This window comes from Apus apus, chromosome 3 (genome assembly GCF_020740795.1).
Source record: "Apus apus isolate bApuApu2 chromosome 3, bApuApu2.pri.cur, whole genome shotgun sequence".
Classification (NCBI taxonomy): Eukaryota; Metazoa; Chordata; class Aves; order Apodiformes; family Apodidae; genus Apus; species Apus apus.
This window is the reverse complement of record NC_067284.1, coordinates 75,508,514-75,533,329: the sequence shown is the minus strand read 5'-3', so window position 1 is coordinate 75,533,329 and position 24,816 is coordinate 75,508,514. Positions and strand designations below refer to the sequence as shown.

General features: G+C 37.5%; 1 protein-coding gene across 1 annotated transcript in view; it reads right to left on the bottom strand.

Moving 5' to 3' along the window:
* The window catches only part of KIF6 (kinesin family member 6), a 157,364-nt gene that overhangs the window by 30,199 nt on the left and 102,349 nt on the right, over positions 1–24,816 (bottom strand). The window contains exons 14-15 of the mRNA XM_051613336.1: positions 23,754–23,856; positions 17,743–17,798 (exon numbers count right to left, since the gene is read on the bottom strand). Of these exons, the coding sequence (XP_051469296.1) occupies positions 17,743–17,798; positions 23,754–23,856 (159 nt within the window). The remainder of the gene's footprint in view (positions 1–17,742; positions 17,799–23,753; positions 23,857–24,816) is intronic.

Sequence of the window (24,816 nt, the reverse complement as noted above, 5' to 3'; positions counted from 1 at the left end):
ATTCATACATTTTAATGAAACCAATAAAGGAAAAATACAACCCTAAATGATGCAATTTCAGCAGTATATGTGTTCTGAGGGAGGCTGGGATAGTATCTTTCAAGTTTTCAAATTCAAACAACTTCTAAGCAGAGAACTGTTCATTATCTTTACTAAGCTATACATCTGGATACCAGGAAAAGGAAAAAAAAAACCAAACAATGCTGGATTAACTTTTTTTCCCCCAAAACCTGTGATTATGTATATTATATTAGCACGCATTCTGAATTAAAAATAATCTTTTGCTTAAAAGTGAAAACTTACAGAGTAAGCTACTCAGAGCAAATTAAGTAATTAAAAGCTGTCAAATGCTTAACTGGAGAATGCAAAAAACTTTAAAAATTCACATGTCATGAGAATTAGGCTGTTCCATGAACACAAAAGAACCATGAAAAATAAACTTCTTTGAGAATTATGGTAACAATTATTATGTATTTTGTAGCATTTTAGAATAGGCATTATATGCAACACGTTGCAGTGTAACAGCCAGGTTATGTTGTTTTGAGTGGTTTTAGAAAACAAAACAAAACAAAAACCATTACCTACTCTTTGTCCATAAAAATAAATAAATATTGCATATTCCTATTTTTCTGCATGGGAATTTTTAATATTTTGTATTATTTCTATTTAGACCAATGAATTATTCTGTATTTACTGTTATCTGGAAAACTAAGAAAAGCCTTCAGCTACTGAGAAACAGGTGAACTAAAAGAACTAACCACACCTGTCCCAGCTATATCAAATAAATCTTCCATCTCAGCTGTGTTAACACTCAACTAAAAAACCCATTCAATTAAGTAAGATGCTGATTTCTGTAACTATAGACAAAACCCCCTTGATTAATACTTTTTACCAATAAAAGTCCAGTTAAATAGTCAGTACTCATGCTATTTATGCTTTGAAAGCTTTGTATAGCAACTGATTCAGCTGATTTCAACACTCAGTGAAATGTGATTAAATGTACCAGTTTTTTCCTCAGATTGCTTTTTCCTATTCTGGATATTTGTGTCCTTGTATTCTATTCCATTGCAAAGGGTGATGTTACTCCTTCAATACTGAGCCATGAGACAGGTGTGAAACAATTTGTAGCAATCTTGAGATTCATCTCAATGGATTATCATTAACTTAGGTGCTTCAGAAAGCCATCTTATCTATACAAATATCTTCATGTAGAGACTCAGAGGCTCCCTCTCTTAAGCACTGTGAGCTGCAAAAGGCAACACCTCTGTCATTTGAAAAATGGTTCTAGAAGTGAGAATATGCTTTTCATCAAGAATCAACTGAAAAAAAAGGTGACATCTGAGTTCTCTATCCTGTCAATATCTGTTTTTAGTAGCATTATTTCCTTTTCCTTAGCTTTGCTAGAAACAGATCAGGACTAATCAAAATGTTTTACATAAATTTCTATTAATTGCTGATGAGGTTAACCTAAAAACAGTAAGCCAAACAAGTCAATGAAAGCAAGATGGAACAGACAGGTAACAGCTTGCAGTCAACAGAATTATGTGGAAATAGAAGAATATGTGGACTGCTTTTTTAATTATTATAGCCAAGAGACTTGACTTCCAGTTAGCTAGAATTTTCTCAAAACAGCTGGGACAGAGAGCACAGAGGCTGCAGAAAAAGCTACTTTTATTGCAGCCTTTGTTAGTTCAGCCAGCAGTGTGGAACTGTCCTAAAAGCTCCCCTTTCTCTTTGTTCTAGCCTTCATACACTTCTGCTCCATCCATGACACGGACCACGATGATATAAGAAATCTTGTCCTTCCTCTATTCTGGCAGCTTAATAAAAGAATAAGAAGCAATCACGTGTAATTAGGAGGGAACCAAAGAAAACTTCTCCTTCAGCTAGAAAAATAAAAATCCAGTCTTACCATTCTTATAGCAAAAGACTTCTGCTATGAATAGAAAGACGAAGGTGACATTTATCCAATTCACAGAGTCCAAACTGCCTTTTCAGGGCAGCAAAAACTGAACTTCATTTTGCAGAAAACTTCCTGAAGAGAATTTGTATTTGCATTACGGGAAAAGTAGCCTAAACAGGAATTCTGATTCAGAGGACATAGTGGTGTCATGAGGCACCTGACTATAATTCCATACCAAGACTCAGCCAGATATGATTTAATTTTTCAATTTGTTTTAATCCAATTTGAAATTAGTTTATTTAGATTTCCTTTGGAAAAAAAAAAAAAGTTTTCATGTAGAAACTCTTATTTTTTACAAAATTGTAACATTTTCGGTACATGTTTTTGATTAAAGTAATCTTGTTCTGTTTTCACTACAAATACTTGTGGAAGAGAATGAACATTTCTGACCTGCTCTACTTTTCTGCCTCTGAGAACACCATCATCCCAATGCATGACTTGAAGTTCATAAGTGACAGAAGTAGGGGATGATTCCAGTACTGTTGCCTGCACAGACCTTCCCATATAAACAAATTGAAGATTTCAGTCTTTAGTACTGCCAGTTCTACAGCCTTCATAAACACAAATATTTACTCAAAGAAATATGAAGAATCACATTCTCATTAAAAAAACCCCCATGTCTTCTGATTCCAACAGTGTAAAGTTGTAGACAAGGTAGTACTTAAATGTGGTTTACAAAAATTGAATTTAGGACTTGGCAAACATCTCTCAACATATGGATAATTATGTTTTCTGAAGTTTCACCAAACAAGAAGCTAAATATAGGTCTGCAGCTGATACCAAATAATTTTTTCCAGTGGAGTCATTCTTCATTTGGAGATAACAGTCCCAATAAAATGTTGAATACTGGAACTCCACATGTTTTGGCAAAAAAAGTAGTTTTGGGGAATTTAAGAATTCACTCAGCATGCAGCCAGCTGTCATTAAGGCTGTGATAAATCTGTTGGTTTTGGCCTGTGTTTCTGGACACATGTACCATCCTGAGGTATGGAAAAGCGATGAACTGGTAACATAGAACTTCAGCTTTGTGACAGGAGACAAAAGCCATGAGGAAAAGGGAGAAGATAAAATGGAACAGAGAAGTCCAGTTAAGACTGATTTCAAGGAGAGGAATGTATCCTATATGCTGACTAAATATGACAGAATCCATAACTTGAATAATATGTCTGTCCTTTAACTTCTGCTTTGTGTTTTTCCAGATTGTTTTAAGGGCAGCAAGCACATTCCAAGAGACTTCAGCAGAAGAACGTATAATTTCTGGAGTCTCAATTGGTAGGAGATACATAGCTCAGTGAATAAAGTAGTGCTTCTGTATGTGCTAGCAAACAATGTTTGTTGCTTTTCAGAAGTTAAAGCAAATAGTGGTTTTTCTGTTGTCTTTGTTTGTTTGTTTGTTTTCCCCTAGATAGTTCTCCTAAATTTAGGAGCCCAAATTTCATTTAAGCTATACCTTATATGCCAAAGCATTATTTTAGGTGTTGTCCAAAGTTAACAAATAATCTGTGTATCTATCTTCCTTCCATATGCTGGAAAAGTGACAGAAATTATGCACATCTGGAAACTGTTGCTCTTTTGTTTATCACATCTATTTGTTCATGAATTAAATAATAAGCTGGCCCAAAAAGCATGGCTGAAAAGCAATGCCATATGGATAAGGAATCATAATCTGTGAATTTAGTACTCTGGATGCTCATATGACTGAATGCAGCTTATATCTTGATTATTTCTGAGAAATTACTGTGAAGGGAAAGAATAAGGAATATAAAGCCAGAGGAACAGATTTCTATACAATTTATCTCTCTCTTTTTTTTAATGCTTAAGTTTAAGAGGCTTAGAAAATACATAAAGGGTCTTAGAGCACAAACAGGCAAAGTAAAAGAATTTTACCCCCAACAAGTTTTCTGGTAATAATACATTTGTTTCAGTTAATATTTTGAACAGAGTGAGCATATCCAAGTATAAGTATAATATTCTGTTACAATACCGCCTTCATGGATTTGTAATTTCTATGCAACAGTTTGATATCTAGTTTCATTTTTGTGATATTTTTTCTGGCCAGGGCTGCCCAACAGAAGTCCCAGAACTCATTATATACTCAACGTTCACAACCTTTAAAAATTTTGCTATCTTACCCAAGAAATTGCCCTGGAATTGAGCTTATATCGCTGTGTGACAGAATGAGACATACTGAGACTGTTAGGAATCTGACAGATATGACACAAAATTAAAAATAAAATAAATAAAAAATATGGAGCTGGAGCAGCTTAGATAGATTAGATATGCTACCATGTTCTCATAGAATCACAGAATTACCTTGGTTGGAAAAGACCTTCAAGATCATCGAGTCCAACCATTAACCTAATGCTGACAATCCTTAACTAAACCATACCCCTAAGTACTATGTCTTAAATACCTCCAGGGATGGTGACAGCACCAATGCCATGGGCAGCCTGTTCCAATGCCTGATAACACTTTCAGTGAAGAAATTCTTCATAACATCCAATCTAAACCTTCCCTGGCACAACCTGAGGTCATTATCTCATGTCCTGTCACTTGTAACTTCAGCGAACAGATCAGTCTCCACCTCTTCACAACCCACTTTCAAGTAGTTGTAGAGAGTGATAAGGTCTCCCTTCAGCCTGCTTTTATATAGGCTAAACAACTCCAGTTCCTTCAGATGCTCCTTGTAAGACATATGCTCCAAACCTTTAATTAGCTTAGTTGCTCTTTGGACACACTCCAGTAGCTTGATGCCTTTTCTGTAGTGAGGGGCCCCAAACTGCACACAGTACTCAAAGTGCGGCCTCACAGGTGCCGAGTACAGGGATAAGATCACCTCCCTGGCCCTGCTGGCCACACTGTTCCTGATGCAGGCCAGGATGCTGTTGGCCTTCTTGGCCACCTGGGCACACTGCTGTCTCATGTTCAGCTGGCTGTCAATCAACATCCCCAGGTCCCTCTCTGCTGAGCAGCTCTCCAGCCACTCCTTCCCAAGCCTGTAGCGTTGCTGAGGGTTCTGTGGCCAAAGTGCAGGACCTGACATTTGGCCTTCTTGAAACTCATGCAATTGGCCTTGGTCAAATTGAACCAGCCTGTCTAGATCCCACTGTAGGGCCACCCTACCCTCAGGCAGATCAACACTACCTCCCAGCTTAGTGTCATCTGCAAATTTACTAAGGGTGCACTCAATCCCCTAGTCTAGATCATTGATAAAGTTGTTAAACTGGAGTGGCCCCAGTACTAAGCTCTGGAGAACACCACTTGTGACTGGTCACCAACCTGATTTAACTCCACTGAACACAACTCTGTGGACCTGGCCATCCAACCAGTTTTTAACCTAGCAAAGCGTATGCCCTTCAAAGCCGATTTCTCTAAGAGAATGCTCTGGGAAACTGTGTCAAATGCCTTACTAAAGGTAAGATGCACAACATCTATAGCCTTTCCCTCATTCAGTAAGTGGATCACCCTGTCATAAAAGGAGATGAGGTTAGTTAAACAAGACCTGCCTTTCATACACCCATGCTGACTGGGCCTCATCACTTCTGCATGTGCTGTATAATAGTACTCAGGACGATCTGCTCCATCAGCTTCCCTGGCACCACAGTCAAACTGACAGGCCTGTAATTTCCTAGATCATCCTTCAGTCCCTTCTCATATATGGGTGTCATATTGGCTGACTTCCAATCTGTTGGTATCTCCCCCATCAGCCAGGACTGCTGATAAATGATGGAAAGTTGCTTGGTGAGCACCCCTGCCAGCTCTCTCAGCACCCTTGGGTGTATCCCAACCAGCCCCATAGACTTGTATATATCTACGTGGTGCAGCAGGTCACTGACCATCTCCTCCTGGCCTGAAGGGAGTCATTCTGCTCCTGATCCCTGTCTCCTAGCTTGAGGGGTGGAGCCCTTTACCTCAGTGACTTTGAGGAAATGCAATGGTGGGCAGGTGGGGTTTTAAACTGCTGCCGTCGCTGTGTCCCTGCCCAATGCTGAGTCAAGAGCTGCTGCTCCTCAGGGGCTCATCCTGCCTGCTCGGAGGTGCGGGGGGACGGTGGTGCTGGGGCCCCCTCTGTCTCCTTGTGCTTTTGCCGCCGCTTTTGCTGCTTTAGGAAGGGTGACGTGAGCCTTGACTCCAGAGCCCTCCCCCTCAGTGACTTCAGTGAAATGGAAGCACGTCAAGGTTTCAGGGTAACAGATACAAAGTCAGAGGGAGAATCGTCTATTTGTAACAGATATTTATTTGTAATTTATATACCAAACTTTTGAGAAATGTCTTTAAGTATTAGGCATATATTAGCACCCCAGTAAAATCCAAAATAGCTTCCTGTAAAGATACAGTATATATTTACTGTTGTGGATAAACCTGTCTGCTCTTTAAGTGTTCAGCAATTTAAAATGCAACCTGAACGAACTGGCATGATGATGCAATCAGCTCTGAACAGACATCTTCCCTCAGCCTTAACTAAAGTCCATGAGAACACCTTCATAACACAGATATTCTCTGTTATTTTACTCCTTCTGCAACATTCATGAGTTGTGATGACATCACTAGTACTACATGACTTTGGAAGTAGTTTAATTGGAAAAAAACCAGCTATTGTCTTTTAGAACATGTAACTAAGTATGCCTATACTGCAAGTCTGCATGAATGCTGTCCAGATGTGTAAATGAACTACAAAATCCTATGAAAAACAGTTTTCTGTTTCTGTGCTCATGAAGGGGTATTATTCTTTGATAGTGATACTCTGAATAAGCTAAGGTGTACTTTTCTAAAGTTTGCAGGTCTGATTCTTCACTCATAAAATCTCAGGCCAGCCAGTACTAAAGACAGACATGGCAAAGGAACACGTTTTGTATAAAAGACTGTAGGATTTTTTTAAAAAAATTATAATAATTTTCTTTAAAAGAGCAAATTTAACAGACTGACTTAAGAACTTATTAGACTTATCAATTTAATAAAACAAAATGCAGTGTAGCAATCCAGCAATGACTATCCGTTTTCAGTCTGCAGACAGCCTGCAAGCAGAAAATCTCTTACTGAGAGGTACTTTTTCAAGTTTCTAGTCATGGAAGTTCACAGCTTGCTTAAATCCAATAAGCTTGGCCCATTTGCTTTTAGTTTTCTAGTTAAAACCTTCAGTAAAATGTATTTACTTAGTTTCTTCCTAAGCATAACTTTTTCCCCTGAAAATTCTTCATTTCTAAAGAACAGAACATCATTTGTAATAATTAGAAAATGAAAATGTTTCCTACATATGTAGATTCCAACACAGATCCAAAGAAAACATTAACATCTTAGGCCTGGAGTGACTAACACTAATAAGGTTCCTCTGTTTAAAGAATAGCACATCAGGGGAGCATAATAAAGCTGTTAAAATGAATTCATTCAGCTTGGTATTTTGTGAATAAATCATTTGTCAAATCGTGTTTTCTCATTCTAAGCACCCATTCAGCTTATGCACTGTCACCCAGGGGCATTGCCTATTGTTTGAAAGTAAAAACAAACATATGCAAGCTACTCTGAAACAATGGACAATATTTAGCATTGGCATAAACATATGCATTGCCCCATGAAGCCAAAAGACTTGTTTCTTCCAAAATAAGTTTCCTGAGTGCTGCTGCAAAGATGATTTTATATTACCGAAGATGGTAACCCCTTCTAGGAGATGCAGAAAAAGGAGAAAGGCAGCCAGAGAGCTCTTATGGCTCCCTGGTTCTCTTGTAAAGTCTCAGCTCTAACAGAGCAGGAAAGACAAATCCTATAACAACTAAGGACTGACAGAGACAGAACAATTACATCATCCTTTCTCTCTTCTCTGATAACTGCTCAAGCATGAGCCGATGCTGGAGCAGTAGCAGAACAGACAGCTGTGTTACAGCTGCCATCAGTCTAGGTGTACCTCTGAAGGGAGACAAGAGTTAGAATCATAGAATCATAGAATGTGTGGGGTTGGAAGGGACCTTTAGGGAGGGACCTAGTCCAGTCCCTCTGCAGTGCACAGGAACCTTTTTAAGTAGATCAGGTTGCTCAGAGCCTTGTCAAGCCTGACCTTGAATACTTCCAGGGCTGGGGCCTTCACCACCTCTCTGGGCAACCTGTTTTAGTGCTTCACTGCCCTCTGATCATTTTTGTGGCCCTTCTCTGGATTCCTTCCAACACATCTATGTTTACATTACCAACAGTAAATACAACAAAGAAGGATTGTCTCTCCTGATTTCAGAAAGACACAAGTAATGGTTTACCTATTATGTTAAGAGTTTATGTTCTTGACTGTTTTTCTCCATGTTTGCACATCTTACTATCAGTTTTCCAGGGACTCTCATTCAGGCAAAAATATTACTTTAGTATTCTATGCTTAATCACAGAGTGTTAAGAATTAGACTTCACAAATGTAACCACACTACTCCAAGACAATGTGAACGCTGCTCACATTGCAGTGAATTCTGAGATTCTAAGCACAAATTCTCATGTAACTAAAAAATACATATATATATATATTTATTACAAATAAAGCAGTTAATTGATTACTCTGACTCATTAAACAAAAAATAAACACAAATTTCATTAACATGGACGTTTCACTGAACTGCTAGCAGGGAAGAAATAAATATTCCTGACATCCTCTGCTTTACATTATGAGCCAACTGTCTGCTCCTAGAACAAGAAAATAGGCTGTGGAAACTTTCATAACAGTGCTGAGTCTGCCCCAAGATGTGCTGCTCCAGTTCCCACTACTTGCCAGGACTGCGTGAAATGACATGACACCTATTCTCCACTATAGCACCTTGAGAGAGATCTTATAACAGATCACAGCAGTTTTATATTGTGCTCCACAGATCCCTGGCTAAACTGAGCCACAGAAATCATGCCTGAAGTGAGTTGGGCATTGGTAGAAAAAGAACCTTAACAGAATCAGGGTGAAACTAAGTTACATTTCATCAGGGAAAGGAGGAAGTAAAGTGGAAAGGAGGAAATAAGTTGTAACCAAATCAAACCAAACCAAACGATGCAGCATCCATCCTGCAAAGCAAAGTAAATCACATTTCTAACAGAGAATAAACTGCAGATGGTGACAAGGTGGTTAAGAAAATAAAATCTGCAAAAACTCAGCTGGTTTTCTGTGTTTTCAATTCCATGCTTCCAAAAATCAAAATGCAATATTTAAAAACTTTATTTCAAAACTGCAGTAATAATGGCACGATGATTAGGTATTTATCCAAAACAAACACACATCGGAACTATGTTTTTTCAGCATTAACTTGCAAAACAATTGGGCCAAAAAAGTAAGGAGAAAGAATCTGAAGACTGTGTCAGCCATGCTGAATGGCTTCAAATTTAACAGCTACTGCTATTTTTGGTGGACACATAAACATGCCTCATTTATTACAAAATTGCTTTGAAACTGACCTGGAGAGCAGAAACAGACTGGGACTTCTAGGCACTGGGCCACATTGAATAACATCCCAGCTGGGAAATTACATCTGGGGGACTGTTTGTCCCCATGGCCTGTTTTCTCTTCTATTTTTCTCACAGATGGCTGCAGATTTTGCAAAGCTAATGTGCTTTGTTATGTTAGTCATAAGTGCCATGCCTCAGCAGTAAACAGCATAGTTGCACACCCGAGATTAAATATGGTAGAAATACTACTTCTGTTTCTTTTTCTGACACAACTGTAGTGTCCTGAAACTGACTCTGAGAAGCTTTCCAAATCAAGAACGGACTCTGATCAAAGAATAAGAGAAACAGCAAACAGCAAATTCTCTTGCTGTAAGTTTTGTTTCTCATGACATAGAACTCAGTAAGGGCAGTAAACAAGACTTCTATAGGGGAAAATACTTGCTTGTAAAATAAGAAAAAGCACTTGAAAGACCACAAGTCACACCTCTTGTATATAATTCCTGAAGATCAGGAATGAGAAAACATTTAAAGGTAACTACCTATTAAATAGAGGACAGTCCTAAAGTGACTGGCTGAGCACCAACCATGGATTGCTTTAAACATCAGAAGAAGGCTGAGCAGCCGTAGTAGTAGAAAATTTAATGCAATTGTGAACGCAGCTCGAGCAGGAAGCTCTGAAGATCTCAAAGACAGACTATATTGCTGAGGAAAAGGACTTGGGGGTGATGGTGATGAGAAGCTCAACATGAGCCAGCAATGTGTGCTTGTAGCCCAGAAAGCCAACCATATTCTGGGCTGCATAAAAAGCAGTGTGGCCAGCAGGTCAAGGGAGGTGATTCTCCACTTCTGCTCCACTCTTGTGAGACCCCACCTGGAGAACTGAGTCCAGTTCTGGAGCCCCCAACTTAAGAAAGACATGGAGCTCCTGGAGGGAGTCCAGAGGAAGGCCATGAATACGATCAGAGGGTTGGAGCATCTCTCCTATGAAGACAGGGTGAGAAAGTTGGGGTTGTTTAGCCTGGAGAAGAGAAGGCTCTGGTAAAATCTTACAGCAGCCTTCCAGTACCTGAGGGGGCCTATAGGAAAGCTGGGGAGGGATGTTTTACATGGGGTTGTAGTGGTAGGACAAGGAGTAATGGCTTTAAACTGGAAGAGGGGAGATTTAGGTTAGACATTAGGAAGAAATTCTTTAGTGTGAGGGTGGCAAAACATTATCACAGCTTGCCCAGGGAAGTTGTGGCTGCCCCGTCCCTGGAAGTCTTCAAGGCCAGATTGGATGGGTTTTTGAGCAACCTCGTTGCTCACCAGAAGGTGAGCAGGGAGGTGTGCCAGCCCACACAGGGAGGTTGGAACTAGTTGATCTTTAAGGTCCCTTCCAACCCAAACTATTCTATGATTCTGTATTTCACAGAATAAGTGATACTATTTGTCTGCTTAAAACAATTACTACTATATCTAATGCTTGTTGCCCTTCATCAACTAAAACAATACAGCCAAATGTGGAAATAGTTTAAGAATTTTATTTTAAGTTCTCACCCAAGTAGAACTGACCTCAGCTAGAGTTCTTCTTGAGTGAGGAGTTCAAGACTTCAAGTTCCAAAGACTTCAAAGATCTCAGCTGAGAACAGCAATTCATAATAAGCTACCTGAGGAATGAAATGCTGCGGAATGGTATTACTGAGTTATCTCCTCTTTAAATCTGCATATTGAATACATTTATTTATGAGTTGTTCACATCTCATTTGAACCAGATTTGCCTGTGGAATGGAGCCTTTCTCTTGGAGTTTCTCAGCCCCTTTCCACATCCAATTTTGCAATTTTTCTGCACTAGTCATTTCCACTTCCAAAATTCACTGAGCACGTGTATCAGAGAAAAGTATGTGTAAGTACTTGATATTGTCTGGAATTAAACTAGAACAGTGAATTATACTAACCAGCAGCTATGAAGTCTCAATGCATATTTTCATAAAATAAGTATCTCAGAATATTACACCGAAGAATGGAATGCATTTCAAAGCACAATAATTTCTCCCTTATTATAGCCTCACTTTATTCATGGTTGAAACAATGTCCAGTAAGTTAATGGCTCTGACTCAGAATATTGATATTAATATTGATATAAAATCAATAGTTAACACTACGAGTAGTGTTGAGCTTTAAGAAAGCAACACATTGATTTTGATGATTTTTCTTTTCATATAGCAAATTATGAAAGCATTTTAATTTCATACAGGATTCATGTCAAGCATGGAATTTTCTTCAACAGAAAAAAATTCTATCCTTCCTAAGTAAAAATACTTCAGTAAAAGTTTAAAAAATGTTTTTTGTTCATGCATGACTTCCCTCAATTCTTTCAGTCCATATAACCATGGGCTAAAATATGCATAACATTCCTAATGTCATCCTTGGGATTCTAGTTCTTAACTAACTGATTCTCCTTTTTCAAAAAAATTTATTGTCTGCATATGAAGCTAAAATAATGTAGATATAAAATGCAACCAACAGAGTGCTCTTAGACTACCTCTGCCAAAAAAAAAAAAATCACTTAATCTTACATAATTTCTTAACTAGCAAAAAAGTTGCTATAAGTTCTCTTCATAAAGTTGTACAGGTAAAAAGAAAAACCTTGCACAAAATATTTTTACTTTGGATTTGAAAAGTAGGTCTACTTGGCTTATCTCCATGGGGAGGTAGAGTGACCATAATGAAACAATGTCTTATGTATACATATGTAGAATCTTGTTCATAGAGAAAAAGGTGATTATAAATTCAGATTTTACATTATTTAAGTTCTGATTAGCTATGACATCTCACTCTGCGTTCGCAGAAATAACAGTGGGAGGTACAAGGCAGTGAATCAGAATCTATACTATCCTTGAACACTGCTGTGTCTTGTCCTCACTGTCCTCCATCCCCATGATTTGAGTGTAGCATTCCATTAACTGTGATACATAAGATCAAGTATTTAAATAATTTGCTGGCAAATTATATGTAGACTTTTCAATAATTTTGCTTTGCAATACTAGGACATTTCCTTACTAAAGATTATAATTTGCCTTGGTATCCAATGATCTTGTGCACTAAAATCAAAGCTTGAAATGAGGCAGAGGAGTGCAACAGCTCAGCATTCCTGTGGGTATAGCTGCATCATCAACATCATGTGCACATAATCCACCCACCTACCCTTTTTCATTCCGAGAGTGCCTGTTTCCTCACACAGTTATTACTCCCACATGAGCTTGCCCTTCCTCTCCCAGCTTCAATCATAACGTTAGCTGATTTCTGGACAGAGTAAAAACAACAGCTGCTTCCCTTTGGGCATTAAATACCATTTAGTATGTTTTTTTCCTTTTAGGAAAAAGTTAAATCTAATAGTGGTATAAATACCTCAAATTAGGCAGACATTCATAGGAATGAACTGGAAATCTTTACTAATCTTAAATGCATCTAACACATAGCACATGCTTGTACACAGGCAACTTTTTTAGTCACTAAATTCAGAATGAATGTCAGTTTACACTGAAAACACTATTTATAAGTCCCCCAGCTCTAGTTTGGTGTGTTATCAATGTAGTAGCAGTTGGGCCTTTTTGTTGTTATTTAATGCTTTGCAGTTTGTTTAGATGTACACTTCTCCTTACTGTCAGAATCCTTTCACACAGAATGTTTTTGGTAATGGTGTAAAACCACCTTGTTGGTAACAGTGTCCCAGAAATAAAACTCCTGCTAACCCTGATAAGGAGAGAAGTTTTGACTTCAGAGGTTCTGTCTTTGTTCCTCACCATCCAGCTCTATTTTAATTGACAATAAATTAAATTTGTTTTCTCCAACTTGAGTCTGTTTTGCCTGTGATGGCAATTGGTTTAGTGATCTCCCCATCTTTACCTTGAGCCCTGAGCTTTTTCTTCTCATTTTCTCCACTTATTCTGCTGAGGAAGAGGAATGAGAGTGCAGCTGGATAGGCACCAGGCAGCCAGCCAAGGCTGACCCATCGCAATGTGCTAGGCACTATCACTCCATTATTTGCAAGAAGAAATTCTATACTTTCATTAATCTGAAATCAACTCTTTGGCTTCAGCACTAATTTTTTTTTTTATTAAGTCTTTTCCAACAAAACCATTGGATCTATAATTCCTGTTAGAGACCCTAACTCTTTGGAAATGATACAATACAAAAATACTTGCAGTGGCAGAGCATGTTTTTTTTCACAAGAAGATAAACTTTATTTTATTTTATTTTTAGCCAGTGAAATACACACTTTTAAAATTCTTAATGTGGGACCAGAAAAGCAAAAATTTGATTGTATGTCAGTGCTGGTCCATTTTCTATTTCTCCTCTACTGGTTACAGAGTTCTCATCAGTTTCCTGACCTCTCAGTTATTTATTCCCACTTTTACTTTTGTTGGTTTTCTGGTTTTGTCTTTTAGAGACTTGTCCTTGGGTACATTCCCCAGTCATATGCAAGCAATTCTGAATTGTTCGGTCAAACCAAGCCAGCCATGTCTACATATTCAAAATCCATACTTCATTTCTCTGCCTTTTGGTGGTATATTTATGCACCATACTGACTTCCAAAGGCAAGTACCCCTCACTGCTTGCGCCAAAGCCCTCTGCTTGTTTACTGGTGCCTACACAGAGGTTTGTGTAATAATGCAGCAAACAGGATTACTAAAATGACCTGGCTTAGCTTCCATCTGTTTCTTCTTCTTCTTAAGCATCAGAAAAAGACAATTTTGACCCCACAGTAAAATCCACCTTATTTCTAGGAGGCCATTGTGAAAACTAAGCATTATGAAAAATACAAGACTTTATTTTCCATTAAAATAATTTTTAAATCTCTGTATTCTCGGCAGTGCTATTAAACATAAAAGGAGACAGAGTCCAGGAATGTGTGGTATAGTAGCAAAGATGCATGCTAGCCACAGTGTCTCATTTCTGATATTATAGTCACTCTGCACCTAAACTTGAGCCTAAATGTAGACATTGTTTTCCTTAATCTTTTTATGCAAGCAATAACACAAGCGAAAGCCTACCACGAAAATCTTACTGCAAATTTCTTTTTCCATACCCAACTTCCTGATGTTTTTGAAATGCTATTGTAACTGAGAAGTGGTTGGAGTATTTTGTGTACTTTTTACTGCAAAACATTGATATTTCCAAACTTAGAATGAAAGGGTATTTATGACATAAAAGTTACAGCCAACTGCTGTCACTATCTCAAAATATAATCAGACTGCATGAAATGGGCTCTATGTCCTCTGTGGTGCATAGTTTTAAACTATTAAGTGTAGCTTAGAAATAACAGAAACTGATATTGATGGGATCTGTTCTTGATTGTGCACAACACAGCAGCCAGGAATGCTTAAGGAAACTGAAACAACAATAAAAATAAATTAAAGATCTAGTTGCAGGCCGCAGATGACTCTTATTTCTCCTACCACATTTTCAGTAAAAAATTGGCAGGTTAGTAACCTTACTTAGCATCTATAATGGTCTTCTGAGGATGTATGCTATGATGAGACAAACTTAACTGAAAAATTGTTTCAGGCTGCTAAACTATATACATTCATGTAAGTGCATTGGCTAAGCTGAATAAACCAGAAGGTGTCATATTGGATGCAAAGATTTCATAATTGTTAGAGAGGTGCCAATAGGAAGACTTGTTAACAAATATCACCAAAAATGGTGGATAAGAGAAAAGGATATGATAACCAGATTGCTAATTTTCATAGGCTACGTAAAGTTACACAGAAAGAATTGAGGGACTGGACAATATGGCCACTCTCAAGTCTCAGACATCAGTGTTTAAAAAACATTCACAAAGTAGTGTACATCTGCATAATCTGTATACATTAGCATATGGATAGCTATAAAAAGATACAACATGGATGGAATCTCTTTCTTATACAGTAGGATTACAGTATGAACTAAATGAAAAGACTATTTTTCCATTTTACTACCAAAAGAAAAAAAGAGAGTAACAAAATTAATTTTCAATTTGGAAACACTTTACTCGTGACTACACTTAATATACCAAAACAAAATCAAAATGTGCAAATTTTGTGCAATTTTTCATAGAATTAAGAAGACATTTCTAGTTTGCTTCTTAAAGGAGCTTTTCAATATTCATGTGGTCTACAAGCTATTACAAATTCCTATAGGAAGCATATAAGCATTGTCAAGTTCAGTGCAAAAGTTATGTTTTGTTATAGAGCTGCTTGTTTTATTGAGGGGATCAGTTTGTTTTTTGACTTCACATGCGCATAGAAATATGCACTGAGATTTTTGTATCGTTCATGTTCCCCAAATATACTTCTCTGTTTCACTTCTAATGCTGAAAAAGTTCACCAAAACCAAATTTTAAAACAGATGCTTTTAATTGCAGCAAAATCCATACTCTACTGCACTAGAGCTATCAGAAGTTTCGCCTGACTTACTGGGGAAAAACCCACAGTGATTCAGTCCAAACCAAGGATTTCTTCTCCATTTTGCTGGGATCTACAGAAACAGTCTTGAGAGGCTACATCTACACTGCTTTGTTACATGATTATTTCTGAGAGCTGCTGTAGCAGGCTCCTGCAAATCTCAAGGGACTTAAGAGACCACAGAAGTTTTGACCCAATGTGACACTGTAAGTGGTACATTCAGGACTGGCACATGTCCCACCACCTCTTGTACTGTCTCCCACACCTTCCAAACATTTGTTCTCCCCCAAGACATTTGCAAGAGATATGAGGTGTATGTAAAGTGGCTGCTAGGCTCCCATCTTCAAGCTGCACCATTGCAGCCCCAGGCACTGAGAAAGATGTGCTTGTGTATGGCTGCTTATCGCTGGTGTTCGCTGTGCTTGCCCCACAACAGACTTCAAATTCAGCGAGTCTGACACTCAGTGCTGACTTTGGATCTACCTTTAGGGCAAGAAATCTCTTGGCCTTATCACAGACAAGTAAATCTAGTAGACAGAAATAAATCAGGACAATGTGGACTCCAAGATGGCGGCAGAGAAAGAGATTGTATCCTGATGTGATGGCTCATGTTCAAACCCATGCACAACACTGCCCAAAAGCTGCAGACATTATTAATCTTAGAGATGTTTCTTGTTACTTGCAGAGTAACACACATTGTCCTCCATAGTAGGTTTAGCTGCTTTTCCATTTACTAGAGCAAAAAGCCTACTTGACAGGATTTAAGTGAGTTTATATGGACACTGGAGATACCCATAGTTGCAAGCTGGATATTGAAATTCTACTTGTGTGGGCCAATCTGAGGATATCCATGCACCAGTTCTGTACTAACATTTATGTTCTGTCCAGTCTGAAGAAGACAAATGAGTCTACTGAGAGAAGGCAGGTTGATTTAAGTGTCATGTCTTATAAAAATTACCCACTGTTCAGAATGCTGCTGCAGCAGGGCTCAGCACCTGATGCCTATGGTTCTGGATCCCTTCCAACCATCCTTTGTGCTGTGGTTTGAAAACACAGTGCCAACATGGCTGAGGCTTTCCTCACAGCTGACATAACTTTAAATATACTGCATAATATCTCTGAGGAACTTGTGGTGTACCCGAAGGTGTACCCAAAGGAATCTGGCCGTAGCTACCATTCATGACCACAGAGGATATAATCATAGCTATGGCGAAAGTAAAAGAGCACTTGTCAGGAGTGCCATGAGATTTTTGACCTTTTCCAGAAGTCAACTGCTGTTACAATACAAGATGTGGTGATAATGATTTCATTGTCCATGTCTGTGGTGGTGCCACCCAAAGACTAAGGAGATAGAAACTGAGAGTGAGGTCTACACCATTGGATGTGGACACCAAATTACATTTAAATCTAATCCCTCGCAGTCTGCATCTGGAAGCTTGACGGGACTTGGTTCACCTGAATGTATGCCTAGAGGAGGACATGGACCTGATCTCCAAGGACTCAGGGATAGAGGACAAAATTGTGTTTTACATCTAACAGAGAGCCTGGAGAGCCAATTTTTAGTAAAGACACTACAGGCTTGGAATCAACTTAGAAATCAACTAGGAAAATGTCAAAAGCTGCTAGCAGGATCAGATAAACCCTATGGGGCTGAATGTATCTACAGGCGATTTTTGGTTTTGAACAATCTGAAAGCAGGACCCAAGGATATCTGTTGGGGATCTAAAGCAAAACATTTCAGGCGTTCTCTTTAGAAGGAAGCTGTTTTTCATATCATGATATTTGAAATAATCAAAACTGGTACATAAAGCTATTACTGTTACAATCAGCTAACAATTTACCTTATTTGGAATCTTAGTAATGCACTGAGTCTTTTCTATTAGAAGCTGGAAGTTCCTCCTCTGAATGCTGTGATTTCATAAGCTACAATGTAAAACAAAGCTGAAATGTACTCACTTATCTTATTTCTCACTTCATTTAATTTATCTCCAAGGCATTTAGCTTCAGCAAACCTGTCAATGTAACAAGATACAGAATTATTTAAAGAACAACTAGTTAAAGAATTGTTCACAATAAAATACAGATTAACTCAGGACTGCATTTGGTTTGTAAGAAGAGCTAGTTGGAAACAATTTTCCATGAAAAAAGATTGCCTAGTTTAAAATAAACCGTTTCTGAAAGAAACCATGCAACAAATAGGCTTGCTAGACAGACAAAACAAAATTATTTGACTTTATAAGTTTTAAAAATTATGTTATTTCAGTTCTAATGTTTGGATTATATTAAATAGTCATATTACACTACAATAATAATTTTAATATGCTATAGTACTTGCAGTGTTTTAACATACAGCTGTGTAAATGTAAAAGAAAAAAAATCCAAGCAAAGTCAAATCAAAATATTTGGAAGTATTAGATCTTCATCTCACCCAGAATTTTCAAATTTCAGCCTATAATTTGCATATTGCTGATGATCACTCTTTGTGCAGTATGAAAATGTACACCTCTGTCATTAAGAAACCTCACCATCAGAAATACAAGAAGGTGTGACAAAACTAGATTATTGTTTTTACAACAGATAGTCCTTATGTGAGCACAAACTTTCAGATGATATTCAGGTACTGCCCAAATACAATATAAACTGAAGCTAGCCACACGAATATATGCAAATAGTAAGCAAGAAACAGGCTGAGAAGGACTGAAGCAAATTAATGAATCAGGCTTTGGAAACTCCCTATTTGTAGTATGCAAGTAGCTTGACCTTGTATCAAACATGGAAATGAGTTTTTTAATATGAAGTTCCCACCAGGTATGTTTCTAAATTAATTCGCTGACTACCATTAGGTTAAAATAATCAAATCTTGACATAGTATGTATTCTAATGTTCATATAGCGTTGCAGTGATACTCACTCCTTAGAAAATGTGTCAGAACGAAGTTTGTTTCTAAAAAACAGCTGCCTACGAGGCTTATGAATTTACTTCTATTCTCTGCATTCCCTACAGTCTGCTAGAACTTGAAGTTTTCTTTTGTGCTTTTTTCCTGTCAGTTTTCTGATCATTTTACTTTAGTTGCTGTCATAATTATTCTCTTCCATTTATTTAACTTAGTACTACATAAAACTGTTTAGGACAAATGGCATACGTATCAGGCTTTCAAATGTCAAGTATATTCTGCTGTAAAAATAATGACAGTCAATCTACCATGGCACAGTCTGAAGAGTCTCTGAGAGAACTGAGGCTTGTTCAAGGAAATATCCATTGTAATAGTATAAATATCAATAGTTTAAAACATAGAAGGATGAGTTTTTCCATTGTGTCATTTGTTGTAGGACATAAACTTGATGTGAAATTCTGAATTGTTACTTGGCTGTGTACCAGTTGAATGCTGCTGGATGTGGAGGCAGAACTGGGATACTTAATTGTTAAGTGATCCTTCAGCTGATCTGGAAGGGTCTTGGTCTAGCCAAAGTAATTGAAGAAATCCACAAATTGCATTTCTACCTAACTCAAGTAACGGCAAAACAGTGTCAAGAAATGCGAATTTCCCCTGAGGAGGCAGGATGTGGAAACTGTGCTTTCTGAATTTGTTCATTTCCCTGTAAAACTAGAACAAATTAGCATTTCAAGTACCCGTATTTGTATCTGCTCATGAACATCTGCTTTCAAGGCTGAATTCAACATGGCTAAATGGCTGAAGCTGAAGTGTTCCTCGGCACTTACTGCTTCTTACATAAAGAAGGCAGAAGACTTTGAAGCATCAGTAAGGCATTTAAATCAGCTTTTTCCACTAGTGTTGACTTAGAGCACACAAGCAGGCCTGAAGATTGTGTAAAGATCAAAGGGAAACACCCCAAAGTACCTCTCTCTCTCTCTTTCTCTCAGTTTCCATGAGCCAAATAGTAAGTTCTTCAATTACTTAGTAATTCCTGAGGCAAATCTCCTGTTGACTGTTGACTCTGATTCATGTTCAGAGAGAGATTTAGTTGGGTAAGTTGGAGCCAGCTAACTATCCAGCCTTTATTCAAAGGTTACTGCCAATAGTTGAATGGGCCATGCATGTGTTTCTCAAACACCACAGTTTATAAACAGGCACAGTAACATAAACTGAAATTTGGCATTAATTTATGACAGTCCAACAGATTCCATCTGTGACTATGAATCACAGTCAAACAAAATAAACCAGATAAAGACATAAGATTTTACTCTAATATTGAAAGAGAAAAGGCTATTTCTGATACTTCTCTAATACAAAGGTGATATTGTCTAGCATAAAAATGATATTGTTACAAATAGTGATGAGGGAACAATTGTATTGTCAGCTGAAAATAGTTCATGTTTATCCTACAAGGAGATCACTCCATAGAAAGGCTGAAGTTGCCAAATCATGGCTTCTATTACCCACAAGATAAATATTTCATGATGAAACTTCAAAGTGAATTTAGCCACTCATTTTAGTTGAACAAGTGTTTTTGCATAGATTTCACTCTTTGAATGCAAATGCCACTAATTAAAAAATAAACATTTTGAGAAATTTCTAACTCATAATGTAAACCGAGACAAACTCAGAGTCTGTCCAGTGAGAAAATGGAGACATTTAGTGAATTAAATGAAAGGTCACTCATTTTTAATTATTAGAAATTACAAAAACAAGTGACCTAAGTGACACTCATCCTTCCCGTGAAACTCATCCTTCCCATGAAACTCATCCATAGGTACAGAAAAAACAAGTTAGCTGCTAACCAGCTGAGACACAGAAAGCAAGGAAAGAAGAAAGTGGAAAAAATAAAGGAGAACAACAAAATGGAAACTAGATTTACATCACATCTATAAGCTCAGTAGAATTCTAATACTAGAAATACTGACTAGGATGGGATTTAAAAGCTTTGTGCAATATGCAGTATTACATTGGAGTGGCTCAGCTGGGAAGATTTCTTGGTAGTATATTTCACCATAAAATTAGAAGCATTTTTCTTCTTCTCAGAGAAGCAATGCTAAGAGAATATAGTTGCATTGAAAACCAGAATATTATTAAGTTATCGGGAAGTCAAGGATAGGAAGTTCAAATTGCAGAAATCTGGTTCTCTCTGGGCCTAAACACAGATTTATGTATTTTATTTTTTATTTTTTTTTAAGCAAAGCAGCAGTTACTAATGCACAGAAGAAAAATGAAAAATAATTGCTTTGTATTAACTGCAAACTAAGCTGAAGAAGATGACCTTTTCTACCTTACAGAGCCACTTCCTGTTAGCAAGTGTCCTAAGGGGGTATCTTCAATCTATTGTCTTTCACGTGAACAGTAAGTCAGTAAATGAGCTTCAGAAAGAAATTATCCTTAGTTATCCAAGTTTCCTCACTTTTTAAATCCAGAGATTGTACCAAATTACAGTTCTGAGGTAAAGACCCTGGAAAGAGCTCTGAAGAAGTAGGTGAAAAGTTTTGTGTTTAAAATCTAATTTTCTTTTATGTAAGTTTTTTAAAACAAGACAAACATTTTTTATTTAATCAGCTGATTACATTTTATTTCTTATACACAGGTAGTTACAGAAAAAAATACATGTGTGTTGAGTGTGTATGACTATGTATATTCACATGTACACAAATAATTTCAAATCCCGTGCAACATTTGTGACCTTCACAGTCAAACTTCCAACTAGGCTGTCTGACAGTTCACAATTAATATAAGAATGATATAATAAGCAAGCTGAGAAAATCTTCCCAAGGGGAAAATTAAGACAGCTAAAAATAAGTAATTCATGAACCAAACATTGTTTGTGGTATGACAGAAGTGGTTATGGAACTATAAACAAAATTATTAACATGAGAGGCCTAGAGATAAAGGGAAGCAATGGTAATCTTTAAGCATGTGGTGTCCACACACTTCTTCCTGTGCAATTTCAACACTGGCTGGGTAACTGAGCTTTTGTGTAACTGGTAGTTCAGAGGCTGCATTCCAAATTACAGACTGGACTTCTTATAAATCCATTTTAATGAACTCAGTAAACTTGGAGCTATAGAATTCTTTGCTATAAATGACTGCAAATAGCACGGTAAAACTATCTTGCTCTAAGGGTATCAACATTCACATTACCGCTGATTTCAGCAATCAGTTGATGCATGGGAGGGGTTACCCAAGGCATTACTCTGAATCTCTTTGTTCTTTATGGACAGCAAATCTGGTGTCAAACTTTGTGGGTTCTGCCCTTCTCTATTACATGTTATGAAACCAGAAGGAAATACTGGTTTGCTTCATAGTAATAACAAACAGAGAAAATATAGAAGAATTGTGATTAACTAGAGGAAATTCAGGGCATGACTCACAATTGTATTGCTCCCATTATCATGCTGTGGCCACAAAGCATTCTGCTCAATAGACAGCAATGCCAGAAATGACTGAAGTGTAATCATGTATGCAGTGATGACACAATGATGTGGCATCATCTTTTATATTGATCAGAAGAAAGGCATTACTAAATATCCAACTGACATGGATAAATTTATGCATACTTCTAAGATCTTGGTAATTTGTGTCTCTGTGGCTAAGTTTTAGACCCAGGTAGAAAGATAACCAGTTCAGAAAAGTGATAAATAGCCTTCAATAAGAAGGCTATAAGGCTTATCTTCAATAAGACCTTCAATAAGTCACAGAGATGTGGAGATAATTTCTTGCCTCAATTCCACTGATGTAAATGAGTATAAGACTCCGAAATAATGTCTTTCATGTCTACTACATAGGAAAAAAATGTTTTTAAGAAAGCAGAAGAAATCTGAGGAAGGAGAAAAACCCAGGACAAAATTAAAAAAAAGGCGGATTGAGAGATCTGCTTTTGGCACCTCCAATCTTAAACCTTGCATTTCTTTTGGAGTATAAGGAGGGTTAATACTTGAAAAACAGACACTGAAGCAGTGCAGCTATGCAGTCAACATGAACAAGTGTCGGTGGCTTAATTTCGGAGATGTTTAAAATCAGCTTTCTGAAAATCCACATTTTCAATGTTTTGCCATTCTCAACATCTTCACTTGAAAATTTTCAAGTGTTTTGCCAGTATTAACAACAAATGTGGAGGAGGAAAGCATTATTTCTGTTTTTGAGTGCAAAACTGGCAGAGAGGAGCTAAAATCACTTGGCAAACAAGTTAGGAACAACAGACAAAAGCATATGTTAAACATCTCCTAGCTTACTGTCCAACTCAGTACTGAAGCCAGTAAAGCATTTTTGTCAATGGTAATAGCAGTAATCGATTCAGTCACATGGGTCTTACTTCTTCTAATTTATACGAGGAAAGGCTGGGAGAGCTGGGTCTGTTCATCTTAGAGAAAAGGAGGCTGAGGGGAGATCTCATCAATGTTTATAAATATCTAAAGAGTGGGTGTCAGGAGGGTGGGATCAGACTCTTCTCAGTGGTGTCCAGTGTCAGAACAAGGGGTAATGGTCACAAACTGGTACACAGGAGGCTTAACCAAAATTTAAGAAAATACTTCTTTACTCTGAGGGCAACAGAGCACTGGAAAAAGCTGCCCAGGGAGGTTGTCGAGTGTCCGTCCCTGGAGACATTCAAAACCTGCCTAGATGTGTTCCTGTGTAATCTGCTCTAGGGGATCCTGCTCTAGCAGGAGAGTTGAACTAGATGATCTCCAGAGGTCCCTTCCAACCCCTACCATTCTGTGAGTCTGTGATGAATGCCATTTACCACATTGCTTCAAGATGGCTATGAAAATATGATGAATAAAACCAGAAGAAAGATGCACTAAGATTCCTCATGGCACTTTCATATTCTATCCAGATTTTTATTCTATCACCACTCAGTGCCTTCTGAATAAGAAATATCCCCAGTGAGAAATGTCAAAGTTTCTGTACCAAGATCTCAACAGAAGCCTGGGATATCTGGTGTAAAATTACACATACCTACCCAGACTCATAATGAACTCTCACTTTTCTCCCTCTAGCTGTATCTTGCTGTGACACTTACCTCTGTTTCAGAATCTCTTTGTTGTCCTCAATGGCTCTGTTGTCAGCATGGTCTTGCTTGAAAATTTTGAAAGCTTCCTGACATCCAGGTGACATCCTTCCTCCTACCCCAAGAATTAAAAAAAAACAAACAACAAACAAACAAACAAAACCACCCAAAACCAAACAAAAAAAACCAAAACAAAACATGACCAAAAAAACCAAAAAAAAAAGGAAAAAAGGGAACTACTTTAGAGTCATCAAAAGACAGACATTCTGCATCTATTTAACTCCTATTTAGACAAATAGAGCAAGTCAGCCTAAGGGTCTTAAAGCACCTGGAAGACAAAGATCAGTGTTCCACCAATTGAAAAGCATTTTTGACAAAAGATTTCTCTTATCTGACAAGTTCATTTAATTTCACTTGACCTCTCTAATTTGAATGTTTGGGCTGTATAATTTCTCAAGGTAACTTAAAATGTTCATATATAAAACCAAACTTTGAAAATCTAAAATATGTGAAATATTCTGAAGTGTGTGCCAGAGGTATTTTCACAACAGCAAACTGCAATTTCTGTCATCCCTGTTTCAGATTGGCCCCCAAACATAACTTGAATATTTTCACTGTTCTTGGAAGAAAGAAGTTCAGCATCTTTTAATTATAGATAAGCTTCATCCAACTTAGTGGATGTTTTCTGGCCCCTTTTAATTTAAGCACATATGGTACCTACAAAACTGGTTGGTTCCTGCCTTTTACATTTTAAATACAGTGTTTCCTTTTCTATGCCAGAAGGTTGAGACCTATTTGGCCTTCAAATCTTTTTAAAAATCACCATGGAAAATTATTACAATCTGTATTATCCATCAATTCTCATTGCTAGATGATCTACAGATCCAAGTAATAAATAATGCATTTTTCTGTCATTAACAAAAAAATTCAAAGGCTCAAGGAGAACGAAAAACTACATCAGCATATGTGTTGTCACAAGTACATATACGTTAATAAATAAGCAGAAGAAAGGATGAGACTTGCACTTAAATAAATTACAGTAATGAAGATGGTCCAGGAGCAGAAAGAAGGTGGA